The following is a 24,748-nucleotide window of genomic DNA, read 5'->3' on the forward strand; positions in this document are numbered from 1 at the left end:
CAGCTGCGTCAACAAAGGAGTTTTGTTAAGAGCGAGCGCCAGGAATGCCGACCCGGCAGGACTGCCTCCGGTCCACGCGCCCCAGCCCCTTCGGTCAGCGCTGAGGCATGAGTAAAACGTCCCCGTCCTGCGAGAGCTCCCACGCCGGTTGGTGGTAAACAGCATGACGTCTGTTACCGTATGGAGAAACGTCGGGACGCGTGTCGGGGGGAGCTGCAAACAAGACCCCAACTCTACACAGCGCAGACATACCAGAGTGTGGACTGAGCGCATCGGGTGTTGGGAGACTCGGCACTTTGCTTCCCAGCACAGCGTCTCAATTACTTGTAATTCAGAAGTAACCCTTCAAGAGTAAGTTAGTATCGTCTGCTGCCTTGGGAACAAGGTTGAGCTGTACAAATCCTCACCCACCCTTCCCGTGCCCTGAGGTCTCACCAGGCCGGCTTGTTTGCTCGGTTTTTATGGAAAGTCTTTGTGTTGTCACAGCCTCTGGCATCGAGGTGGTGTTTGTCCCTGGCGCCGAGCACCCCCAGGAGGAGGAAGGGGCTCCGGCTCCGGGGGCGGGACCTCGGTCTAGGGCCCACGGCTGCTGTCGGGTTGTTGGCCCCAGGCCAAGAGGCGTCACCTCTCTGACCCTCAGTGTCTTCCTCTGTACCTGGGTGCCACCTCTTGCCTTCTGCAGCTGTGTGGCTGCTCCGGGGACCCAGTGCGGCCACGACCGGAAGGTGTAAGGGCGGGCCCGTGGCGGGTGAAGGCAGGCGGTGCTTTGACACCCTCCTTCTTCGTGGTCAGCTTTTGACTTCTGCCTGGATTTCGGGCGAGGGGTAGCGAGGGGCGTCCCAGGGGCTGCTTCCAGGGTCAGCGCGCGTGTTGGGAATTTTTCCAAACCTGGGGCTTTTCTCTTTTGTCCCGACGCTTTCCTGGCGGGTGACGCCATCCACCCAAATCCTGAAGCGTCGCTTCCCCAAAGCCCCCGATGCCCCGCTCCAGAGCATGTGGCCAAGGCCTAAAATACAGCGTGTGCACACGGACAGGCCCCGAGTACAAAGCTGGTGGCCTTGGCAGCAGCCACGTCGTCCACGTCTCGTGGCGCCTTGCCCAGACCTGCCCTCCCAGCACCAGGGAGGCCGACTAGCTGACCGACCGGGCGGACGAGGGAGGAGGGGGCGAGGGGTGGATGGCGCCGTGAGGGGCGCATGGGGCTGTGGTGGGCGTGCGGAGCTGAGACAGCGCCGGGGCAGGTTAGGCTCCACGGCCTGGGCCTCCCGGAGCGTCAGCCAGCCTGGGAGGCCTGGTCGCACTTCTCCGACCAGGTAAGGGTCCTGCAGCTGTAGCGAGCGATTCCCCACACCGGCCTCCCAGGTGCGCGCCATTTCCTGGTGAGCGCTGGAGATTAGAATCATGGAATGCGGGGTGGCGGGGCCTTCCAGCAAAAGCCGCCCCGCGTGCCCGGGGACTTTCCTGTGGGGATGCTTGACCGAGCAAAGCCCCAGGGCCCGCGAGTGGGCACGCCAGCGTGCCCGGTGGACCTGATCCTTCCACTCCTGTTGGAAGCGGCTGCAGGGGACCCCCACAGGCGGCCTAAGACGGGGGCGGGCCAGCGTCCTGCTCTCAGCTCTCTCTAGACTGCGTTGACATGAGTCCCTTCGCCGCTGGGGCCTCCGTAGCTGGAGCGTGATGGCCGCTGGGGCTGCCCGGGGAGGCACGAGTGAGTGACTGCGCAAAGGCTACGGGCGTGTGGAGACTGGGGTGCTGAACACACATGGGAGAGCAACGATTATTTCAGACCAGAGAGGGAAGGTCTCGTTGCAATGGGAGGTAAGCGCCCCCCGCTGGCCGGCCCATCAGTGCGCACGGAGCGCCCCGCGCGCCGGGCCCGGGGGAAGGGGGCGCCTTCCCCAGGAGCTGACGCAACCACGTCCGCACACCTGCTGTGCTCCCCGGCAGAGGAATAGTCTCCTTCCCCTTGACAGTGTGAGTCTCCTTGGCGCAGCGACTGCTCAATGGCAGGATGCAGCCAGCCAAGGCCCTCTCGCCGGTGTGGAGACAGAGATTCCGCCTGAGGGCGGGGGCCAGCCAGGGACAATACTCGAACTGGGCTTCGCACGCCCATAGGAGTCCTCGCTGAGCCAGGGCGCGCGGGCTGGGGGGCAGGGCTGGGAGCGGGCGGAGGCGGGCGGGCGGCCGGCGCGGCCGTCGTGCGCGGCCCTGGGCCAGGCCCCGCACTGAGGCTGGGCCGTCCTGGACGGGCTGCTTGGGGAGCGGGTGGAGTGGCCGTGAGTGGGGCATCTGAGCAGCGAGGACAGCGCCCCCAACCAGCCGTGCCTGGGAAAACCACAGAGGGCCTGCCTGCAGTGCACCGCAGGCCTGTGGGGTCCTGTCCCCGGGAGACCCACGCTCCCCGGGAGGTGCCGAGGTGTGGCCAGGCCCTGACTGAGGACACAGACCACCGCCAGAGAGGCTGGGCCCGCCCCCCACCCGAGTGAACACCCGCACAGTGCCCCCGCCCCCGGCCGGGGGTGGGGGCCATGCCCAGGCGGCAGCGCAGTCCCTGGGCTTTTGGGGGACAGGCAGACGCCGATGTCGTGCGCCTCACGTTTTCAGAGTCACTCTTCATAGGGGTTTGGAGGTGGCGTGAAGCAGGGGAGGCTGGAGGACGTGCGCGCTGCCCAGGTAGCCCAGGAGAGAGCTGGGCCGGGGCGGGGGGGGGGCGCAGACCCCCTCCCGGGCAGGGTGGAAGGTACGCAGAAAGCCACCAAGCTTTTGCTGGAATCAGGACACAGATGAGCGCAAAGGGCGTCTCGTGTGCGTGGGCTGGCAGACTTAGCAGGCGGAGGCTCAGGGCGGAGTGGAAAATGACACCTTTGCTGTGGGCGTGGTGGGCCTGTGCGCCCCCCCCGCATGCCACCCCTTCTGGCCACTCTGTCATCGGCGTTGCTGTTCTTTTTGCCACGGGTCCCCAACGAGGACCCCGACATCTTTCCCAGGGAGACACCCGTCCTCGGACACTTCCTCGAGGGTCCACGTCGTGCCATGAGCCACTGTGCTGTCCGTGGGCCACTCGCCGAAGAAGGGCCTCTTCCCTCCACTCCGGCCTCCCCTTGGCTGCCTCCCTTCCTGCCTCCCAGTCCCCGCCTCTCCGTCCTTGCTCCTCCCCCCTCCGCCCCGTGACAGGTGACTGGAGGCAGCAGCTTCCCATTCTGAAGGGAAGGGGGAAAGTGGTCAGGATCTCTGAGGGGGGCTCGCACATCGTCACCCCCTCCCCCCTCCGTGCCCCTCCCGAACGGCTGATGTTGGAGGGGATGAGGAAGGGGGCAGTGGCTGCACATGGCTCCACTGCATGAGGGCCACTGTCGCTGACCACGTGCTCTGTCTCCATCCTAGGACCTGAGCTCCTTCGCCATGCCGCTCCTGGATGGAGACCTGGAGAGTTCAGAAAAGCACTCTTCCCGTAAGGTAAGGCCACGTTTCTCACAGCCCACATGAGGTGCCACCAAGGCAGGGCTCCCTGAGCGAGGGCCCAAGGTACACTTCTACCTGCACATCCAACCCGTGCTCCCGCCTGCACTTACGCCTGTGTTCTCGCCTGCACATGCACCTGTGTTCCTGCCTGCACTTCTGCCTGTGCTCCCGCCTGCACATGCACCTGTGTTCCCGCCTGCACTTCCGCCTGTGTTCCCGTCTGCACTTCCGCCTGTGCTCCCGCCTGCACTTCCGCCTGTGCTCCCGCCTGCACATGCACCTGTGCTCCCGCCTACACATGCACCTGTGTTCCCGCCTGCACATGCACCTGTGTTCCCGCCTGCACATGCACCTGTGCTCCCGCCTGCACTTCTGCCTGTGCTCCCGCCTGCACATGCACCTGTGTTCCCGCCTGCACTTCCACCTGTGTTCCCGTCTGCACTTCCGCCTGTGCTCCCGCCTGCACTTCCGCCTGTGCTCCCGCCTGCACATGCACCTGTGCTCCCGCCTACACATGCACCTGTGTTCCCGCCTGCACATGCACCTGTGCTCCCGCCTGCACATGCACCTGTGCTCCCGCCTGCACATGCACCTGTGTTCCCGCCTGCACTCCCCCCTGCAGGGCCACCGTACACCTGCTCCCTGTGTCTGGTGGTCTCCTGGCGCAGCTTGGAGACGTGGCCTGGGGGAAAGCCGTCTGTGTGGAGGACAGGTGGAGGGCTGGAGGGGGAGAGGAAGGCAGGCGTGGTTGTGCAGGACCTGTCCTGGCTCCCACCCCTGCCCCCTCCCCCGCGGGCAGGCACGGCTCCCTCCTGACTCTAGCAGCTGCTTTGCATTAGGTCCCAGACACCTCGGGTTACACAGGGGCCCAGACTGTGCTAGCTGCGTCCCTCACAGTGTAGCCGGTCACCTTCACGACCCCGGGCCTCGGCCGAGTGTCTCATTGGCCAGGTAGGGACACTGAGTGAGGCTGAAGTCACTTGTCGCACTGCTGGGAACTGAGCGGGAGCTCCAGCTCCAGTCTCTGTCTCCAGGACCCTTGCCCGTGCCACCTGCCACAGGGCCGGCTCCACCCCGCCGCCCCACCCCGCCCCCGCCCACCGCTCAGAGCTGCTCCTCGCCGCTCGTTGTTCTTGGGACTCGACAAAGCTTCCGAAAGCCTGGGTCCCCTAGGCAGGTGGCCCAGTGGCGAAACGGGATACCCCCCCGCACAGGGAATCTGTGCACTTCACAGTAAATGGTCAGGAAAAGAAAACCCTGAATCCCTTTTTGAGGCAGGGAGTTTGAGTTACAAGGTTCTCGTCGGCCCAGCCTCCCTGCCTGCCCCTGCCCGTCCCTGTAGCCGCACTGGTCCTTCCGCGCAGGGTGGGGCGTGACAGAGAGGTGGGCCTGAGATGGAGGGGCATTGAAAGTGGCGTCCTCGCCAGCGAGCGAGCGTGCACTGCGCATCCTTGAAGGAACCCTGAGCCCAGTTTGGGGGCGCCCTCTGGTGGTGGGAGAACTCACGGGGCCATGGGTCCGGGCAGCACACAACATGGACAGAGCCAGCGTGGGCCCATGGGCTGCCCCGGGCATGTGCATTCACCTGCCCGCCGTGCACGCCTCTGATCACCAGGGGCTCGGTGCGCTGGACAGTCCCCTGCCAGGCCTTGTCCTTGCTCCTGCCCCAGGAGCTCTGGGGACACCTCAAGGCGCCCGGCCTTGTTCCTGTCCTTCCCGGCCGCTGCCAGCTGCCCCGCCGTCCCCGGGCCACGGCAGCTTGGAGGTGGACGTGCGTCCCTCCCAGTGCGGGGCCCTTGGGGACAGTCTGGGCCCCTGTGTTCAGATCGTAGATGTCTGCTTCCTCGTTTGGAGGGCGAAGAACCTTGTCCCAGGGCAGTCGGACCTTGGGGAGGACCCACGTGGGTCCAGGAGGGAGACCTGCAGGCAGGTTTGGGGAAGGGGCGTCATCTTGAGCTGCTTCCGCCGCCTGCCTGTTCTCTCCTCCTCCAGGGAGCCCCTGCAGGGAGCTGGGCAGAGGTCCACGGACCCTGGGCGGTGCCGACCGGCCTGTGGGTGGGGCGCTTCGGGGTCAGGTCCCTCCCCCGGACCACAGGCGGCCACCTCTATCTGTAGCGGGGCTTAGAGCTGTTTCTCCGGTGGGCACCATGGAGGAGCGGCTCAGCAACGGGGGACTTTGGAAGGACAGGCGTGATAGTGGCAGGTCCAGGGCGGGGCCGGGTCCAAGTGAGCTCATCCACGTGTCTGTCTCTCCGCAGGCAGACAGCCCCTTCGGCTCAGCAAGCCCCTCCAAAGGCTTCTTCTCCAGGGGCGCCCAGCACCGGCCCTCCAGCCCGGTGTCTGCTCCTGTACGGCCCAAGACCAGCCCCGGCTCTCCCAGAACCGTGTTCCCATTCTGCCACCAGGAGTCCCCGCCACGCTCCCCCCGCCGCATGAGCTTCAGCGGGATCTTCCGCTCCTCGTCCAAAGAGTCCTCCCCCACCTCCAACTCGTCTACCTCGCCGGGGGGCATCCGGTTCTTCTCCCGCTCCAGAAAAAGTAAGACATTGATGCTATTTTTCAGGTGGGTGCCGGGCTGCCGGGGACCTCCCTCTGGTCACTTGGCCATGGTGCCACCTGCGGGGGCAGCAAAGCTGGCCGGCAGCTGGCCGGTGGTGCTCAGTGCCTACATGCGTGTCCGTCCCCGGGAACAGTTCTCCCTCCGGAACAGTGTTGGTTTCCACTTGTTGGCCCCTCCCTATACAAACCCAACGGGTACGTGGGGGTGAACTGTAAATATCTGCCGCTCACGAGGCCTTGGCCTCCAGCCTTCTGTGAGAAGCGGCAGCGGTGTGAGGCCACGGTTTGTCCCCCGCCCGGCCCTTGCTCGGGTCTGCCGGTGGCCCCGGTGCCTATGGTCCCGCACCGGGAGATTGGAGTGCTCTCTTTCCGACCCACTGAGTGTGATGAAGACAGAGTTCTTTAGGATCCTAAATGTTTGTGATCTAAGTGCAGCCTAGTTTCAGCTGAGCACTGTTGGTAGATCGTGGTTGGAAATCTACCAGGGGAGCTCGGAAGTGGGCAGAGTTTATTTTCTTCTTTCCTGGGTCTCAGGGTTCTCCTCACTCTTCCTGATTCTTTCTGACGATATAGGAAGTTCCTGTTTGGGGAGATGGTGATTTGGAAAACGCCCTCAGGCAGCAGAGGTTTGCGGCGTCTGTTTTTACGCCCCGGCCGCGTCGGCACCGAGGCCTGCGGGTCAGTGCGCTGTGGCCGGGGAGGCCGGGCCTTAGCGCGCTAGAGTTAGAATGATCTCTGCGACGTGCAAGGAAAGGGCCGTTGTCTCTCTTCTTTCTTTCCTTTTCTTTTTTTAATGCTCACCCGAGTATATGGTTATGGATTTTTAAAGAGAGAGTAAGTAAGGGAGAGAAGGAGAGAAAAACATCGATGTGAGAGAGAAACATTGATCAATTGCTTCTTGCATGACCAGGGATCGAACCCGCAACCCTTGGTATACGGGATGACGCTCCAGCCAACTGAGCCACCCTGCCAGGGCTCTTTGTTGTTTTGTATTTTTGGGTGGTGGGGGGTATCGTTCCTAGTACCGCTGAAGTCACCCCCCACGATGACTGAAGTATAAACGCACAAATGTCCCAGACGCAGTCCCCGTGGAGCTGGGGACCGCCCATAAGAAGCCTCTTGCCTAATGTTCTGAGCTCGAGGGAGCATCCCCGGCTTCCTCAACAGGGACCCCGAAATTCCCCGATACTCCATCACGTACCGCCTCTCAGAGGAGGTGGTGTCAGACCAGCTTGACACCAGGGTGTCCTGTTTCTTCAAAGGCAGCATCATGCCTGTGTTGGGCACAACAGAACGAGGTTTCCTGGGGCCGCCATGGCAACATACCCCAGACCGGGGGCTTGAACCGCGGAGACATGCTCCCTCACAGTTCCAGAGGCCGGAAGTTCCACCTCACAGCCCTGCTCGGCGCGGCTCAGGGGGTTGGAGCATCACCCCACGAGCCGGAGAGTCATGGGTTCCATTCCCGGCCAGGTCACCCGCCTGGGCTGCGGGTTCAGTCCCTGATCCAGGCGCGTACAAGAGGCAGCAGTCGGTGTTTCTTGCCTCTCCCTCCCTCCCTTCCCTCTGATGTGACCTCGGGTGAGGATTTAAAAAAAAAAACGGTGTCAGGAGGGTCTTGCTGCCTCTGAAGAGTCTGAAGGGTCTGGAAGAGAATCTGTTCTGTGCCGTTCTGTTCCGTTCTGGTGTTGCCAGGAGTCCCTGCTACCTCTGCCTCTCATCACACGGTGGTGTCCCTTTGTATATGCCGGTGTCTGTGTGCTTCTCTCCTTCTCTTACAAGGACAGCAGTGACGATGGAGTAACACTAGTGCGGGAGCGTATCTTAATTCATGACATTGGCAACAACCCTATTTCCAGATAAGCCACGTTCTGGGGTTCCCGGGGAGACCCGAATCTGGGGAGGACTCTGCAGCCCAGCTCCCGGGTTAGGAGGAGCCGCGGTCTGCCGTTCCCATCGCTGCCGGGGCGCAGAGGGCTGGTGGGCCCAGGGCGGCCGGCCGTCGAGGGCCTGGGCCATCTCTGATGGCAGGAGGGGGCAGAGAAGACACGGGGTGCGGTGGTCTGGGGGGCCCACAGCTGGGACGTGGGGCCCACAGGTGGGACATTGGGGCACGAACATGAGCCCAACTCTGTTCCCGGGAAACAGCCACCTGTGCTACTCCTTTCTGTTCAGGGTTTTGAAAGGATCGTCAATGTCCTTGGCCAGAAAACACCCAGTTTCAACGATTTGTCTCTTAAGGGGCTTTGGATTAGGTGTGGGCGGTTGGTAAGGTTCTCCTCTGCCTCCTGGGGAGGCAGCTGTAGGCAGGGCTCCGGAAGGCTCTGGAATGACTGGCAGCTCGTCACGGCGAGCGTTGCTTAGGCCCACGCTGGTACCCTTGACCCACAGAGCCCAAGACCTGGACTTGCCCTAGACGGGGAACCAACGCTGCCCAGCCCTGTGGTGGATGATGGGGGAAGGTCTAGGCCTGTGTCCCGCTGGAGCATGCCCACCGTCCCTGGGGGCGGGGGGTGGGCACTGGGCTCCTGGCCCCTTGATTCTGTAATCGTGCGCGACCTCGGCCTGCGTGGAGGGCACGCAGTCTTCCTGCTCTTCCTCGACTTCAGCCAGTTCCTGGGTTGAGGTGCCAGACCATCTATAGCTCCCCACTGCCCAAACGAATTCTGCAAAACCGAGCTTCACCGTAATGCCGGCTGCCTGGAAGGAGGGACTCTATGAGAAACAGCCCACGACCCACTGTGCCCACTGCGGGGACGATGTGAAGACCCTGTTTGTTACATGAGGCCCCGGGGAGAGCACCGTCCGGCCTGGGCACCAGGACTAGCCAGACTTCCGAGCCCTGGGGCTGCTTTGTCTCCAGCGGACGCTGCCAGGAAACAGGTTTCACAGTTGGTGTGGCTGCTAGGAATCTCAGCCCAGTCTGTGCACGGGGCCACGCAGGGTGCGCCGGTAGCCTTATTTCTGAGTTCATTTTCGGTCCCTTTTACTTTCGTGCCACTTTTTTCCCCCCCTAAACAAGAAAGCCAATTTTGTGGGAGGGTTTGGGGGTATTTACAGAATTCAAAGGAGAACTGACCCCTTGGGATCCAGGAAGGGGGGGAGGAGCCCGGCGGACCCGGGGGCCTTGGCAGCAAGAATCCATGGCTCTTTCCATGAGGTTCCGAGAATTCCTTGCCTGTGTTGCTCCTGGTACTGCTTTACGTTCCTCATCAGAGGGCGTGTGATGGGCCACCTCGGGTCCCTGGAGCGACCCGCGTTCAAGAAGCGTTTAATTTCATGTTATGAAACATTCCCTCGTCATTGACAATAGTTACAGTATTGTAAAGAGTGTACCAAATAATCATCAATCATTATAAATGCTTACCACGTGCATTGTCATTGTGTTATATGTGATGATTTTTTAAAATCTTCATGAAAACTCTATGCAGTAGTACGCTGACCATTTTCGTCCAAGTGGAAACTGAGGCACAGCTAGGGTATGGAGCGGAGGCCACACAGCTAGTCAGTGGTAGTACCGGGATTTGAACTCAGGCGGTCTGACTCCCGAATCTGCTTCTAACGCAGCTGAGGAAGCTCCGCTTTGAAGGACAGGATTTCTGGACTGTTAAGCCAGGGATTGGACAATTAAGTAACCATTTAGGGGCAAAAAAAAAAAAAAAATAGAGGTGATTCCTTGGTCATTTCTTATACCAAAATAACTCCCATAGGGAACAAAGCTTCCATGTTACTGGGTGGCGATCTTAATCTTGGGGGGTCGGCCTAGGTAAAGAATGCAAAAATCGGTTTGCGAGTCTGACATAAATGTCCACAGCCTTTCTCGCCATCCCTGGACGTTGGCAGGCCTGACCCTCGGCGCTTTGGCACGTGGCTCCATGGAGAGAAGAGCAGACAGAGTCGCTTTAGAAAATGCAGGGACTGCGGGGCAGGGCAGGGCGGGGCGGGGCAGAGGGCGCGGCGAGGAAGGGAGACTGAGAAGGTGGACGGGAGTTGGGGGCATGTGCAGAGCTTGGAGCGCGAGACTGAGCTGGAAGTCCGGTGACAGGGCTGAGAAGGACAGAGGGGCAGGGACAGCGGAGATAAAGGACACGTTTAAAGGAGTGTGACCGTGTTTGGAAAGTACAGGACCACCTTCAGCCCCCACGCTGCCCCCCTGAACGCGTCCCCGAGAGCACCCTGACGGGACCCGCGCTTTCGGCCGAAATGGAAGCTGTCTCCCCGCTGACATGCTTTCTCTCTGCAAGAAACACGTCCATCACCAGGCGGCTCCTGCCCTCCACCTCCCGCCAAGGTTGGCGTGGGTCCCCCTCCGCCTGGCGAGGGAAGATGCGCCGACCCCACCAGCCTCCCAACAGGCCCTTGAGCACCCCACTGTCTTCTCCACGTCAGCTGCTCGGAGACCTGTCCCTGCTCGGACCAGCCAGGTCCCCCTCCATCCTGCCGCCCCGCCTTCTAGCCCGGGCGGGGCAGGGCCTCCTGGGCTTGGGGTCTCCGTGAATTCTCTCCAGGTTCTTTCTCCTTCTTTCCACTTTGCCTCCCAAGAGCCAAGTAGGGCCACGAGGTGCTGGAGGACACGCTGCTTGTCCTGAAGATCCTAGGAGTTGTCGCCTGGGTTGTAAATGCGTTGACAAGGCACGAACCAGCCCTGAGGCACCAGCTGTCCTAGTCTCTGTCCCTTATCGTCATACCCTCATGGCCATCCAAGCTGGGTTGCTACTCAAAATACCTGCCGGCCAGGAAGGCCCGGCCCCCGGTCCCTGGGGACAGAAGGGTCTGGTTGGCACCAGAGGCACCTTGTCCTGGAGGCGGCCTTTCGGGGTAAGTGTGTTGCCGGATGTGGGCTTGCTGGACGTCCCAGGTGGGGCGGTTGGAGGCCTCTGGGCCGTGGCTGTCCCCTGGCCGAATCAGAAGCAGGTCAGTCTTTGTAGCTGGCCCGGTCGTCCTGGCACACTGCCCGCTGGGTGCTGGCCTTCCTCGCGTCCCGGCACCGCGCTTGTTGGTGCCAGGTTCTTAGGAGAAACACAGGCCCTTTCTTTCCCCTCTGAATCATTTTGGCTCAGAGGCTTAGTCTGTGGCCAGCAGAGTCTCAGCGGGGACACAGCAAAGGGACCTCGCCCTGCGCCCCCTCCCAGTGGGACCCTCGGCCTCCCAGCTCCTCTGTCTCCCCGGGGAGGTACCTGCCCAGAGGTGGGGTGCCCGCCGAGAGCAGCCGGGCCACGGCCCCACGGCACGTCCCCTGCTGGGTTCCCACCTCACGGGCTTCCTGCCGAATCCCCCCTTTGACAAGCATCTCCCTGCAGCAGAGGGAGCTGGTTTCTGGTAACCGGGGTGGTTGTGTCGCCATAGCGATGAGAGAAGAGCCAAGACTCAGATCTGCAGCCAGCGCCCCTGCTCCCACCCCCCACCCCCCACCCCGTCACGCGCTTGGGTGAGGAGCGAAGGGGGCCTCTGCGTCCTTCCCGGAAGACTCGGGTGAGGGCCGAGAGCCACGGGTGGAGCAGAAGAGGGGGGTGAAACGGAGCCTGAAGTTGTTGCCTATCACCAGGGACGTACGTTCCCTGCTGGGGGCCCCGCCCACGACAAACGCTCACAACCACTGTGGAGTGTGAGGAAGGCCCCCAGCGCCGTCAGCCTCGGGTTAGGGGGCAGGAAGGCCGGGGTCGTCAGTCAGGTCCTCAGGCCAGGGCTGGCGGGGGAGCTGGGCCAGACGAAGAATTCGTTTCAGGCCGTTACGTAGATTATAAAAATACGCAGTCTCGTTTCATCCTTGTGATAAGGGTTAGGGGTAGAAGTGTGTCCCCTCAAAAAAGATACGTTGAAGCCCTAATCCCTGGTGTCCTTGCATGTGCTCTGATCTGGAAATAAAGCCACTGTAGGTGTCATTAGTTGAGATCAAGCCAAACCGGAGCGTGTGTGTGTGGCGGGGGAGGGAGGCTGATTCAGTATGCCTGGTGTTTTATAAGAAGCTGGCCGTGTAGGGAGAACGCCATGTGGCAACACACAGGGATTGGAGTCATGCATCTACCAGCCGAGGCGCCCAGGGGTGCCCGCAGCCATCAGAAGCTGGGAGAGACCGGGTGTCTCCCCTGCAGGTAACAGGTGCCTGGCCAGGCTCCGCAGACCTTGGCTTTTTCTCGCTTTCTTGGCCGAGCGACCGCTAGGGGGCGACGTAGGCTCACCGCTGAGCCTCGTGCCGGCCACAGGTGGGCCTGCCCAGGGGACAAAGACCAGACTCCCTGTCCCTGCCAGGTGCGCTGAGCTTGGGACGCTTGCTTTCGCCTGCACGTCCCAAACGGACAAAGGCCGATGTCACAGAGGAGACGCGTCCACCCTCTGCCTGACCCGCCTACCCAGGCCTTCCATGTTGTTCCGCGCTGGCTACATTCGTCCAGAGCTGCCAGGGACTCGGGGTGCAGCCCGAGCCAGTGAGTCTCGGCTTGTGGGGCAACATTCTAGGGAGAGGAGACGGTGAGAAGTATGTATCGTGCACAAAAACGTGGCGAGGGTGGGGGATAGGGCTGCTGTAGGCAGGCCTCTAACGGCAGGAGGTGGGGGGCATTTGAGTGGCAACCCAGGGGGGCGGCCAAGTGGGTGTGGGGGGCTGGGCCTGCCTGGCCGGGGCGGTGGGGGGAGGGGTGCAGACTTCCCGTGCAGGGACACCTGTGAGCCTGCAGGGAGTGGCCCGGGGAGGTGCGGCCAGGCAGCTGGGCGGGGCCTTGCAGGCCAGGGCAGGATTCCGCGTTTGTACTGAGCGACCAGGTGTTACCGAGGGAATGACTTGCACTCGGAGGGATTGGCCTGGCTACAGTACAGCGAGAGATGGCAGAGACGGACGTGGGGGGGCCCGCGGGGGCCGCCGGCGTGGCCTGGAGACCCATCACGGTGGCCTCCCTCCTCCGTGGAGACCCCCTCGTGCCCTGCCTTCTCCTGGAAGGCAGGCACCTGGTCGTACCTGCCGGGAGCCACCCACGCGAGCTCTGAATCATGGCTGATATTTTAGGTGTCTGCGCGGTCCGTGTCCCCCTGTGCTGTGCTTCTGTTCCTTCTGTCTTTCGCGAGGTCGCGCGTCTGCCGTTCCCTGGGCCAGCCCCCCTTGCCCCGAGCTCTCCGAGGTCCCCCCAGCGTCAGCAGAGCCTCCTCCCTGGGAGGAGCCCCGGGGCTGGGCTGAGGGCGTGTCTGGAGGTGCACGTGTGTCTGGGTGAAGATGGAAGCGACCGGAACTTGCGAGGACAGGGCTGGCCCTCGTGCCCCGCGTTGGGAAGGGGGCAGGGTTATCCAGGGACCCTGGAGCTCCCCATCTCCCTTCCCTTGTGGGCCCTCCTCTCTCAGATCGAAACCGACTCTCAGGGAAGGTCTGGCATAAGCGCGCAAACCACAAGGTGCACCAACAGCAGTTCCAGGCCGCGTGCTTGCGGTGTTGCTGACACGTTCATAACCAAGAAGGGGTTTCGAGCATCGACACGAGGTGCGACAGATGCTTTTCGGAAGCAGCTTTCTTCCCAGAGCCCCATGGTCGCGCGGCGACAGCTCTCAGGGGCTGAGGGGGTGGCGTTTTGCCAGCTGGGCCCCCACTGAGCAAGAAGGGGCATCTGGCCCTGGCCAGGCGGCTCAGCTGGTTAGAGCGTTGTCCCGTATACTGCAGGTTTGGGCCCCGGTCAAAGCACATATGAAAGGCAGCCGATGTGTCTGTTTCTCTCTCTCTCTCTCTCTCTCTCTCGTCCTTCTTCTTTTCCTAAAAAAGTAACAAACATATCCTCAGGTGAGGATTTTAAGAAAAAAAGAAGGGGCATCTACCCGGACCGCAGTCCACGCTCCGTGACCACTACTGACGGAAGTCAGCCCCGCTGGGCACGGGGACGTTATCCTTGTCCTACCAGAAAAAAGGCATTGGAAATTGCTGACCAGGACGGCCAGCTACTCTGGTTACGCCGAGGGCTACTGTAGGTCATGCCCGTGGTGTCTGTTAGGCCAGGCAAGAAGGTGACAGCGTGCCCGGGGACCCCGGCGTCTCCATCCCCCGGTGAAGGACACGGACAGCTGGTCACAGCAGCAGCTAGAAACTCTGTGGCCCAGCGCACCCCCCACCCGAACAACACACAGTGCATGTCAGACGCCCGCACACGTCTGGCCGAAAGCCATTTATCACGAAACAGTATTTGCCCTGGGCCCTGCGCTCTGTTTTCCGTTCGACTCCTGCTTGTTTTCCGAGCATGCTCCTTCCCACGCACACGGCCGGATTCGCGGCGGGTCACTGAGGAAAATACCGCCCTACGTGGGCATGCACCGAGGGTGGGGTTGCAGTGGCTGGAAGCAAGTCGGCCTGGGAGTGTCCAGGGCACAGAGAGCCGGGGTGGAAGGAGGCGCTGGGCTTCGGCCGGAGGCGTGGGGTGGAAAGCGTTGGAAGGCTCTCTTCCTAACACCAGCTCCCAGCCGTGATGGAGCTCACGTGCACATGGGACACCCAAGTAAATTTCACTGTCTGCTCGTAGTTCCGTTAGGATATGAAGAGCCTAACCGTGGGGGGCAGGCTCCTGGACGGGGTGGGCTGCACCCCGGTTCTTCCAGGCCGGCTCCCGGTCCGTGGCTCTGTATCTGAGGGCGTTGGCGGGCCGTTCGAGAAGTCTGTTTAACTTGTAAGACTCACGTCCTTTTACCCGTCCCTGTACTGGACCGTAGGCAGCTCTTCCTTCCTCTCCCAGAACTCGAGTTTGTTTTTCAAATAAAAGCCTGTTTTCCCATCAGATGCCGAAGGCTTCGTACTGCACGTGGAAGGATGGACTCGGGCTTTTGAGACTTTCATTTAGAGCCTCCAAGATGTAGTGTCAGCACCAGGGGCCCCCGGCGCTGGGACCTCCCAGCCGTGGTCGCCCGTCATCTGCCGCCACGGAGCGCGGCAGCCTGCTCGCCCAAGTGCGGGGCGGGGTCGCACTCCGGTGACCGGTCCCCCCGCGTTGGAGCCGCGCCCTCGGGCCGGTTTTCTGCAGGACCTTTTCTTCCAAGGAGCCCATGCTGCGTACGTGCCAGTCAGGGGCCTGCCCGCGGGGCGGAGCCACTATGTGCATTAAAGCTGACAGAGCTTAATGACCGCGCGGCTCTGAAGGCACCGAGGGAGCGGAGAAGCCAGCCCTGCCCGGGTGGCAGAGGCCGAGGGACGCGGCACTGGGGGCGGGGACACACAGGGGCCGCCTGGTGGGGGCTGGAGGATGGTCTGCGCGGCCGCAGCCGGAGAGGCCGCCCGACCCAGGCCTCTCCCTTCCCCAGGCTGCAGGCCAGCCGAGGAAGGTCAGCCCCAGGCGGCAAGCGGGGTCATCCCAGCTCCAGAACTTTCTGTAAGGGTTCCACTGAGTATGCTCGCCTCCCAGCTTTGTCCTGAGCCCCACCTCTTCCCATTCCTTTTCTTGAACGCTGATCCCAAGCGTGTTCCTAACCCGCGTCCTGCACGTCGGCTTCCTTCTCAGATGGGCCCCTCGGGGAACTTGTGGCTCTTCTTGAGGTCGGCAGCTGTCCCTCACTGCAGTCCTCTGCTCCAGGGTCTTGGGGTCCCATGACATGCGAAGGAAGGCGGGAAGGAGAGGATGGATGGGTGAATGAGTGAATGTGTAAATGAGGAGGGAGGCAGGGAGGGAGGGAGGGAGGGAGGGAGGGGTGAATAAGTGAGGTGGGACTAAGCCCGGCCTGAGCGCTGGTGGCACCAGTTAGGCCTGGGACGGGCGCTTTGCCATGTTCCCAGAAAGTGGTACCAGTGGCTCCGGAAATGTCCCTGCATGTTGCCAGAGTCCAGAGCTAGGTGAGTGTCACCCTGAGCCTGGCTAAGCAAGATTTTTCCCTGGCTTGGCTGTGCTCCCCGGCTCGGTTCTGGGTAGGGGGTAGAGTGTGCCCCACCGGCCACAGCCACCCCCTGAGCCGCCTGGCCCCGCGCGGACCGGCCACGGCTGGAGCCTTCTGGATCCGGGCAGCTGGCGAGTCCTGGCTGCTGGGGCCTAGCAGACCTCAGAGGAACGTGACCCGTCTTGCCTGCCCACAAAGAAAGGAAAAGTATGCATGGCATCTGGGTTTCCTGAAAAGTTCAGCCAGCACTCCGCCCGGCTCTGTGGCCTGGCACCCGGCGCCGTCCCCTGGGAGGGCGCCCTCTGGTGGCTGTCACGCGGATGTCCCCGAAAGGCGCCCCAGCGCACTGTCCAAGGAGATGCTGACCGACGCCGCGCTCTGGCCCTGACCCCTTCCTGTCTTAATTCCCTTTTTAAAAAAATCACACTTTGTCTTGACAATTTCAAACTTTAAGAAAAGTTGCAGAAAGAGTTCGAAGAATTCTCGGGTACCTTTCATCCGGATTCCCCAACGTTAACATTTCCCCCTGTTTGCTCGCGGCCTCTCTCTTGCTCTCTCTCGGTACAAATGTGTGTGTGTGTGTGTTAATATGATATCGAAACCATCAAGAGAAGGTTGCAGGTATAATGTTCCTTTATTCCCAAGTCTTTCAGTGTAGACCTCATACAAACCGGGGCATTCTCCTACCTGCAGTTTAATGATCAAAATCAGGACGTTAACATTGACCTGTGAGTCCGCACTACGCCGCGGGCTTGATGCACACGTGGTCTCAAGCGCTCGCCTTTTTGGCAGCAGAAGTCCCCGCTCCTACGCTGCACGGGGTGTCCCTTTTCTTCTCCATCTGCTTCAATCCCAGCCAACCCTCGGTCTCTCTCGTGACCTCAGCGTTTCCCTAGATGACACAGGCCAGTCACTGTGCGGCCGGACCTTCGCGCCGCGGTAGCCCGACGTCTCCTTCCGATTAGACTCGGGTTGGCCGGTCGGGCAGGAGCGCCGCACGCCTGGTGTCCTGTCCTGGAACCACAGCCGGAGCACGTGCCATCCATCATCCCCCTGAGCCATCGCTGGGGACACTGGCTGCTGGCTGGGCTCAGGGAGATGTCTGCCACGTTCAAGTTCTCCGCGTTAAGAAAGGCAGTACTTTTTCCTCGGTAAGCAGTACATATCTTATGGACGCCAAGTCGGGTACCGTGTAAACATCTTCTTTAAAAAATGTTTTAATCCTCACCTGAGGACATGATTACTGACTTTAGAGAGGGGGAAGGGAAGGAGAGAGAGGGAGAGAAACATTGATATCAGAGAGAGAGAGATTGGCCGCCTCCTGTGTGCACCCCGACCAGAGGCTGAACCCCCAACCCAGGCGTGTGCCCTGAGTCAGAATTGAACCCGAGACTCTTCAGTTCACTGGACGATGATGCTCCAACCCGCTGAGCCACACCGGCCAGGCCTCAATACCTTCTTCCTCATCAAGCTTTCCCTTGCTAGTTCCGCATCAGTCAGTTATTCTTTTTTATCCTCACCCGAGGATGTATTTATTGATTCCTAGAGAGACGGGGAGTGGGGAGAGAGAGAAACATCGATGTGAGAAAGAAACATGGGCTGGGTGCCTCCCATATGCGCCCCTACCGTGGCTCGAACCCGCCACCCAGGTTTGAGCCCTGACGGGAGGTTGAACCTGCAACCTTCTGGTGCACGGGATGGCGCGCCAACCAGCTGAACAAACCGGCGGGGCTGCGTCACGTCATTCCTGCCTGAATGATCCCATGCTGGCTGCCGGCGGGGGGCTTCACCGCTCATTCTGCGTGGATTGGAGGGTTGCGAAGGGAGCGCTTTCCCTTTCTCCCTGCGTTACTGGTAGGCTCGTGGCCTCCTCTTCTGCTCGGTGGGTTTCAGTTGCTCATTGTCATATTGTGATGCTCAGGTTGTCCCGGACTTGGCCGGCAGGAGCCCCTCCAGGCGGGTCCCAGCCCGCCTTGTCCTGGCCGGCCCTGGGGTCGGCCGTTTCTCCCGAGAGCCCTCGTCCCTTGCAGTGGCCAGTCGTAGTTAGGAATGAGACCCGGGCGCGGACTGTGCTCCTTGCTGCGGGGCTGTCGCTGGGCGCAGGCTCTCCGAACAGGCAATGAAACGCACTCCCGTGCAGGGCGATAGTAGGATTTAAAAAAAAGAAAAGAAAAAAAAAAAGAAGGCACATCTACAGAGTGGACTACGACGTAGCTGTAAAAAGTATAAAGATGGTATCTTTGAACCAAGATGGCAAAAGCCACGGAAAGGCAACTCTCAAGAGACGTGAAAATGGCCCTTAAGCATTAACACTGAGCACTTAGGTACCCGCACAAGCCTTTCCCTGAATCCAGACGGTAGGAGAATTCACCCATGTTTTTCCTTTGGTAGCGGTATGGTTTAGTATTTCTTTTTTTGTGGTTAAAAACCCCTAATATATTATTTATCATCTGAGCCATTTTAGAGAACATCCACGTATCACCTCTGTGTAGCTCCAGAACTTTTTATCACCCTGAACGGAAACCTCATACCCACTGGCCATCGCTGCGCCCCCGCCGCCACCCCCAGCTCCCGGCCAGCACGAACCTGCTTTCTGTCTCTAGGGATTCGCCTGTTCCGGGCGTGTCGTGTACATGGAATCCTCCAAAACGCGGCCGTTGTGTCTGGTTCCTTTCGCGCGGCCTGCTCTTTTGGGGGTTCGTCCATGGCACGGTGTGTGTAGAACTGCGTTCCGTTGTATGGGTGAATCACGTGCCGCTGCACGGACGTGCCTCGTGTTGTGTCTCGCCTCAGTGTCGATGGGCATTTGGGTGGTTTCTGCCTTTTGGGGGCTGTGGATTGTGCTGAGCATTCACGGGCCCGTTTCTGCCTGAATGCCTCTTCGCAGTTGCTTCGGGTTCAGTTTCCAGGAGTGGGGTTTCCCGCGTTTGGTCGTTCTGTGCTCAGCGCCACACCCTCGCCGGCACTTGCAGTTCCCCTTGCGGTTGCGGGTGGGCGTGAAGCGGCATCTCACCGTGGCTTTGATTGGCCGTCCCCTCCTGCCGCGGAGCGCCTTTCTGTTTGCTTCTTGGCGTTGTGTGCGCCTTCTTTGGAGAGACGGCTCTTCCTTTCTTAGCCGGGCTGCCTTTGTGTCGCTCCGTGGCAGGAGCCCTGCGTGTGCTCTGCGTGCGAGACACTTGCCAGACGTGTGATTCCCAGATACTCTCTCCCTTTCTCCGGGTTCTCTTTTCATCCTTTTGGTAGTGTCCTTTGATGTACAAGGTTTCGATGACAAAAATAACTCAGCGTGTTGCTCCTTGGTGGCTGGCTCCTGGAGGCACTTGGATTTGCTGACGGGAAGGAGGGGACGTGGGGAGGTGGCTACCGGGAACCACAGATCATTGGATCCCTGGAACGGCTCTCTCCCGAGAGAATGAGACAGCAGGAGAGGTGGGCAGGCGAGGGCACCGCCTCAGCCCTCTCGCGTTGTCACTCACTGCGTCCTGCAAGGACAACACAGAATGATGTATTTGAAAGGCGGCAGCCCCCTGCCCCACTCCACCAAAATCCAAAGGGGACCTTTTTAAATTACAGACGTAGGCAACTGTCTTGTGGCTTATCGCCCTTACGCCTTGTCTGTTGTCTGATTATGACGGACGAGGAATACTCACTCCCCCACATCCTCCCCAATTGCCCTTCTAGCCTCTTTTTAAAAATTAACCAACTTTTTCTTTTTATAAGGAGAGAGCCTTTTGAGACATTTTTTTTCTCATTGCCCCCTTGCAATTTTAATAAAATAATGTACTGTTGGTACAGGGGGGCCACAGATGCGTCATTTACGTCCTGTGCGCGCACTTGTGCTTCAGGTGTGCGGAGAACGGGCCGCCCCTCCCCCAGCCCGTTTTCACCCCTGGGGGCAGTACCGCCCTCCTTGAGGACCGGGCACTTTGAGGTGGGGGCGTTAGCGTACAGTGACATCGGTTCATTTGGGATCGGGCCGCTCTGAGTTCGTGAGCAATCTGAGTTATCGGTTATCTTTTTTTATATTTTGGCAGCCTCAGGAAATGAGCCAGTCAGGGAAGTGAACTTTCTAGATGTCTGCAACTTCAGCCACTTAGCACCCAAACATAAACCTTTTTAAGGGATAGATGCATTAGACACATTGTGGTTTTCTTACTCAGAAGGTACCAAATACAATTTCACTCGTTATAGATGCCTTGGGGTCCTAAACAGATGGTCCCATGACCCCCCTCAGCATGTCCAGCCACCCGTAAAGTATGAAGACCAAGTTCAAGGACTAAGGGACCCCTGACTCCCTCTTCCCGCGTCATTGTACGCCCGTCCCCTCCCGTGCCAGCGGCGCGCTCTGCAGTCCGCGGTCTGGCCCGGAGCAGCGCCCCCCCATCCCGCTGCAGTTGCTGCTAAAACGCCAGTGTTCTGTGTGTGTGGTTACAAAGAGGAAGTCATTAGTAGCAAGAGGCCCTTGGCTCCTCATTCAAGAAGTAAAATGCTTGAGCTTGAGTTTTGGCCGATGAGCAGGGTTTGTCCGTAAACATCTGACGTCTCCGATCTGGGGTCTGCAGCCAGAGTGGCACGCCTGTGGGGGCTCCTGGTGCAAGCCCAAGGGCCTGCCAGCCGGCCGGCCAGAGCTGCCGCCCCCGACGCTGCCGCGCCCCGGGCAGCCGGCCAGGCGGTGGCTGAGCGTCAGTAACCGAGTCTCCGCTGCGGTTTCCCGTGAGGTGCCTTTTTGGACAAGCGATGATATCACATGTCAAATGCTGTGCCATCCCCTCAGCTTAACAGTGACTTTGCTATCCTAGGTCACGTGATTTCCTCTGGACCCCCGTGCAATGGGCCCAGGCGGTATTTTGATCTCTTCTACGGGAGAAACATGCCCAAGAAGTGAACCTGAGTTGCGTTGAGGCACTGCGCTCCACCTACGTTAGTTTAAACGCGATGGCTGTCGTCGGGTTTGTGCTGTGTTTCACTAGTCAGGAGAAGCAGGTCGAAGGCAAAGGTTAGCTCAGGCCTCACACTAAGCCAGCGCTTTCCAGATGAAGGCAGCGCCAGGGCGGCTGGGGTCCCCCTTGGGGAGCCCCGGATCCGGGAGACGGAAGCGAGGGCCCGGGGGGACCGCACGGCGGCTCTCAGTGGAGGCGGCGAGCTGTCGCCGTCTTGATCCACGCCTGGGCTTTGCACGTTGCTGTGTCGCTTGGCCTTCCCAAGACGTAACTCAGAGAAGACAGAGCGAAACAGGGATCCAGGCTTTGGCCTCTAGAATCTTGGGAGCCTTTGGAGGCTGTTTCTTGGTGACCCTTGAGTCCAAGGCTCGTCCTGGGGCAGCTCTGAAAGCTGCAGTTAGCAGCTGGCCCTTGTCAACTGTCTCCGGCACCTTGGGAGCCCTTGGCTCGGCGTGGCGACTCCCAGGGACTGCAGGCCCCCGTGGAGGGCTTAAAACAAGGCCCCCCGCCGAGCCCTTCCATGGGGCCTGTGGTGCCCCCATCCGATGTTTAGGATGTTTCGGGACTTCACGTTTTGGGGGTGCCGCACTTGGCATGCTGAACGTAATTACTGCCGTGGGCTTTCCCTTTCTCTGTACTTTCCTGTCTTCTAAAAATTAAGATGCCCCTATGGCCCCTGGGTGGAGGTGTCACCGGTATGAGCTGGCCAGTTGAGGTGCTTTGTCTTTGCCAGAAGAAAACACGCCCCCGTCCCTCAAAGAGGCTGTCAGCTCCAGCACCCGGGGAACCACGAGGCTGCGCGTGACCGTGAGTGTGTTGGGTGACGTGGGAGGTGCGGGCAGACACGGGTGCCTGAGTCAGGGCACGGCGGCTCTCTCCAGAGACCCCGCCGCATCCACAGCTCAGGGCCCGGGACGCGGAAGGCCCCAAGGAGGTGGCCCAGGGTCTCACGCCGAGTCAAGCGCCACGGCGACCTTTAGAACTTTCCATGAAATATGACCCAGGATTTTGCAACCAGCAGGAGGGCGCTGGCAGAGAACGTGCTAACGCGTGTGGCCGCCCCGGGCTCGGGGCCCCCGCGGGCCCCTTACATAACCGGGTTGTGTTTGGCCGCAGCCGCTCAGAGATCTGGGCGCTTTTCAGGTACCATCACATGATCCTCAAAGGTCGCAGAGCAGAGCTTCGGTTGGCGAGTCTGCATTTGCTTTGTCAAGTTCCCGACAGAGAGGCAGCCAGGGGTCCTCCAAACCCCTGGACGGGGGACAGCGGACTCACGCTCTAACCCCGCCCTGTCCCCTGGCCTCCCTCCCAGGGATCTTGGCCAAATCCTCCTCCTCCTTTGAACCTCTGTTTCTTTTTATTTCTTAAGTTGGACGGTAATGGCTGGCCTCCCAGCCTCTCAGCTGAGGAAAGTGCTTTGGGCAAAGTCTATAAACGCAGACAAATGGAAGGACTGCTCGCTCACGGGGCTCCGCATGGCTGGCCGCTCCCGGCCACACAGACCACCGGGGCGGCTCTGCTCACAACACAGGACTCAAGCAGTTCGAGGACAACAAAGGCTTGGGGCCTTTAAAATTTTTTTATTTTAATGTAATTGGCAACCTAGAGGTCGCGTGGGCTCCACTGGGGTTGTTGCCGGGGCAGTCTGCGCGCGGCCAGGCTGGGCGTCTGACGGAGGGGGCGGCACCGTCTCGTGACCCGCGTGGCCCGGCGAGGACCCCTGGCTCTCGGGGCCTCCTGCTGCCCCGCAGGTGACAGACAGGGTGGGGTGACAGGCGGAAGTTGGGCATCGGCCGTGGTGTCTACCGCAGAGACAAGACAAGCCCTGGTTGGGGCTACAGCCAGAAGCATGGCATTCGAGCCAGGTGACCGGGACGCCAGACACCTGTCTCTTAGGCTGGGGGACTGGCCTCCCGGGTCCCCGGCTGAGGAATCCAACGACGGAGCTGGTTCACCCGTAATTTGGGGTCACACAGGGTCTTACACCACAGCCGCAAGAGCGCATCGCGCTCACAGCACAGAAGTGCCATAGCGGCACGTCCCCCGCTCCCCGCCCCCGGACAGGCCACGCTGCCCCCCACGGTGACTGAGCGCAGGGCCCCCCGGCTTCCGGTCCCTGCCCCGCCTCCGTGCTAGGGACCCGCTCTCTGGGTGCGGGCCCCCACGGGGCGGGAGCTCGCCCTCTGCCCGGGGGCAGAAGACTCCCACAAGATAGAATAATGACGTGAGCACACCGTGTACAGTGTCTCCAGGAAGTGCTCCTCGATGTCAAGGGCAGGTGTAGAGGAGGAAAACTAGAAAAACGACGGCAGCAAGAACAAAGACCGCGGTTTGCACGGCCTGGAATGCGCCCCTTCCCGACCTCGTAGGACTGGCCAGGGTGGTCACCTGGGGCCTGTTCCCGGGGGCCCGGGGCACGTGCGAAGGCACGAAGTTGTCTGCTGCGCCAGCGACCTGGTCCGCTGGCGGCTCGGGCGTAGCGCCAGCCCAGAGATCGGGAACGTCTGACCCAGACAGGCACCTGGAGCTTTGAAAGACGTTTGGAAACACGGTTCTTCCTGGGAGCCGGTACTTCCTTTTTTCCCTCCAAAAAGCCCCCCGAGGGTGGAAAGCACCCTGTGAGAACCCCGTCGGCTGGTGAGTCACCGCTGGGTCGGGGAGGCCCCGCTCACTCACCCGGGGCCTTCGACTGGCGGACGCCGCGAGGGCGGGAAGGGTTAGGGCTCCCGTGAGCGGTCGTCTCTCCCCGGCCCATGGGTCACCTCACCTGCAGCGTGAATGTCGCCGTCCCAGGGAACCAGCCTTCAGGGCTCCTTGTGCCCGTATTAAGGGATTCCGGGCGTGTGTGAGTCAAACAGGAAGCCCGATGGCGACCTCCCCAGGCGTTTCGCAAGGCCGGCCCTGCCCCGCTGGGCCCAGGGACGGGCCCCCGGTGGGGCGTTGGCACCACCGAGGGCGTCGGGGCTCCCGCGCCCGCCTGCCGGCACGCAGCGGTGTCTGCCGGTCAGAGCCTGCTCACCAGCAGCTTGTTCTCCGCTGGCGGGCGAAGCTGACCCCTGGGAGGACGTTTTGAGGGAGGTCGAAAGGACACGTCGGTGTGGCCCTGGCCGGTGTGGCTCGGTTGTTGGCGTGTCATCCTGGAACTGAAAGGTCAGGGGTTCGGTTCCCAGTCAGGGCACAGGCCTAGGGTACGGTTCGGACCCCAGTTGGGATGCGTACGGCCCCCAGTCCAGACGCATTCTCTCTCTCAAAAAAAAAATTCTTTTTCTTTATTTTTAGAAGATTTTATTTATTTATTTTTAGAGAGGGGAAGGGAGGGAGAGAGGGAGAGAAACATCCATGTGTGGGTGCCTCTCGCGCGCCCCCTGCAGGGGACCTGGCCCGCAACCCAGGCCTGTGCCCCGACTGGGGATCGAACCGGAGACCCTTTGGTTCACAGGCCGGTGCTCCATCCACTGAGCCACACCAGCCAGGGTTCTAAAAACAATTTTTAAAAAATGTTCTCTGGTGACGATAAACCAAATAAAGCGCATGTTGATGAAGTTGGGGTCTCCTTGGGGGTTTGCGTCCACTCTCAAGGTTGTCGCGTTTGTCGTCACCGAGCTTTTCTTAAAGCTGCACTGCACGTGGCGCCCTACTTCTTCCCCCGGAAACGTGCCCAGATCCCGCCTTTGGGCAAACACAGGGAACTGGGGGGCCAAGCACAGCCGCCTGCTGAGTCAGGCCACCACCGTTCAGAACACTCAGCCACCACCTCAGCCGGCAGCAGCGACCCCGAGTGACACAGGGGGTCCTTCTCACTCGGTCCTACCCGGTCGTGTCCCCAGCAAGGCGAGCGGGTCTGTGAGGCGTTGCCAGAGCCCAGGACAGGCGCCCAGTCAGAAGGTCAGCTCAGCGTGGACGCCCCCCTCAGCCGGTCGGTTCTACACGATGAATTATGGGGGGACGGAGACTTGCAA

At 60.9% G+C, this 24,748-nt stretch overlaps 1 protein-coding gene across 3 annotated transcripts in view; it reads left to right on the forward strand.

Moving 5' to 3' along the window:
* PRKAG2 (protein kinase AMP-activated non-catalytic subunit gamma 2) overlaps positions 1-24,748 on the forward strand; it is a 194,898-nt gene that overhangs the window by 53,290 nt on the left and 116,860 nt on the right. For 2 of the 3 annotated variants that reach the window (XM_054593436.1, XM_054593437.1), the window contains exons 2-3: positions 3,385-3,456; positions 5,721-6,000. In XM_054593436.1, coding sequence (XP_054449411.1) covers positions 3,385-3,456; positions 5,721-6,000 — 352 coding nt within the window. Of the gene's footprint in view, positions 1-312; positions 352-3,384; positions 3,457-5,720; positions 6,001-24,748 lie in introns of those variants that run through there. The other variant, XM_054593438.1, reaches the window with a different exon arrangement.

Source organism: Pteronotus mesoamericanus, unplaced genomic scaffold (assembly GCF_021234165.1).
Source record: "Pteronotus mesoamericanus isolate MK-2021 breed Mesoamerican mustached bat unplaced genomic scaffold, CSHL_Meso_final scaffold_409, whole genome shotgun sequence".
Lineage (NCBI taxonomy): Eukaryota > Metazoa > Chordata > Mammalia > Chiroptera > Mormoopidae > Pteronotus > Pteronotus mesoamericanus.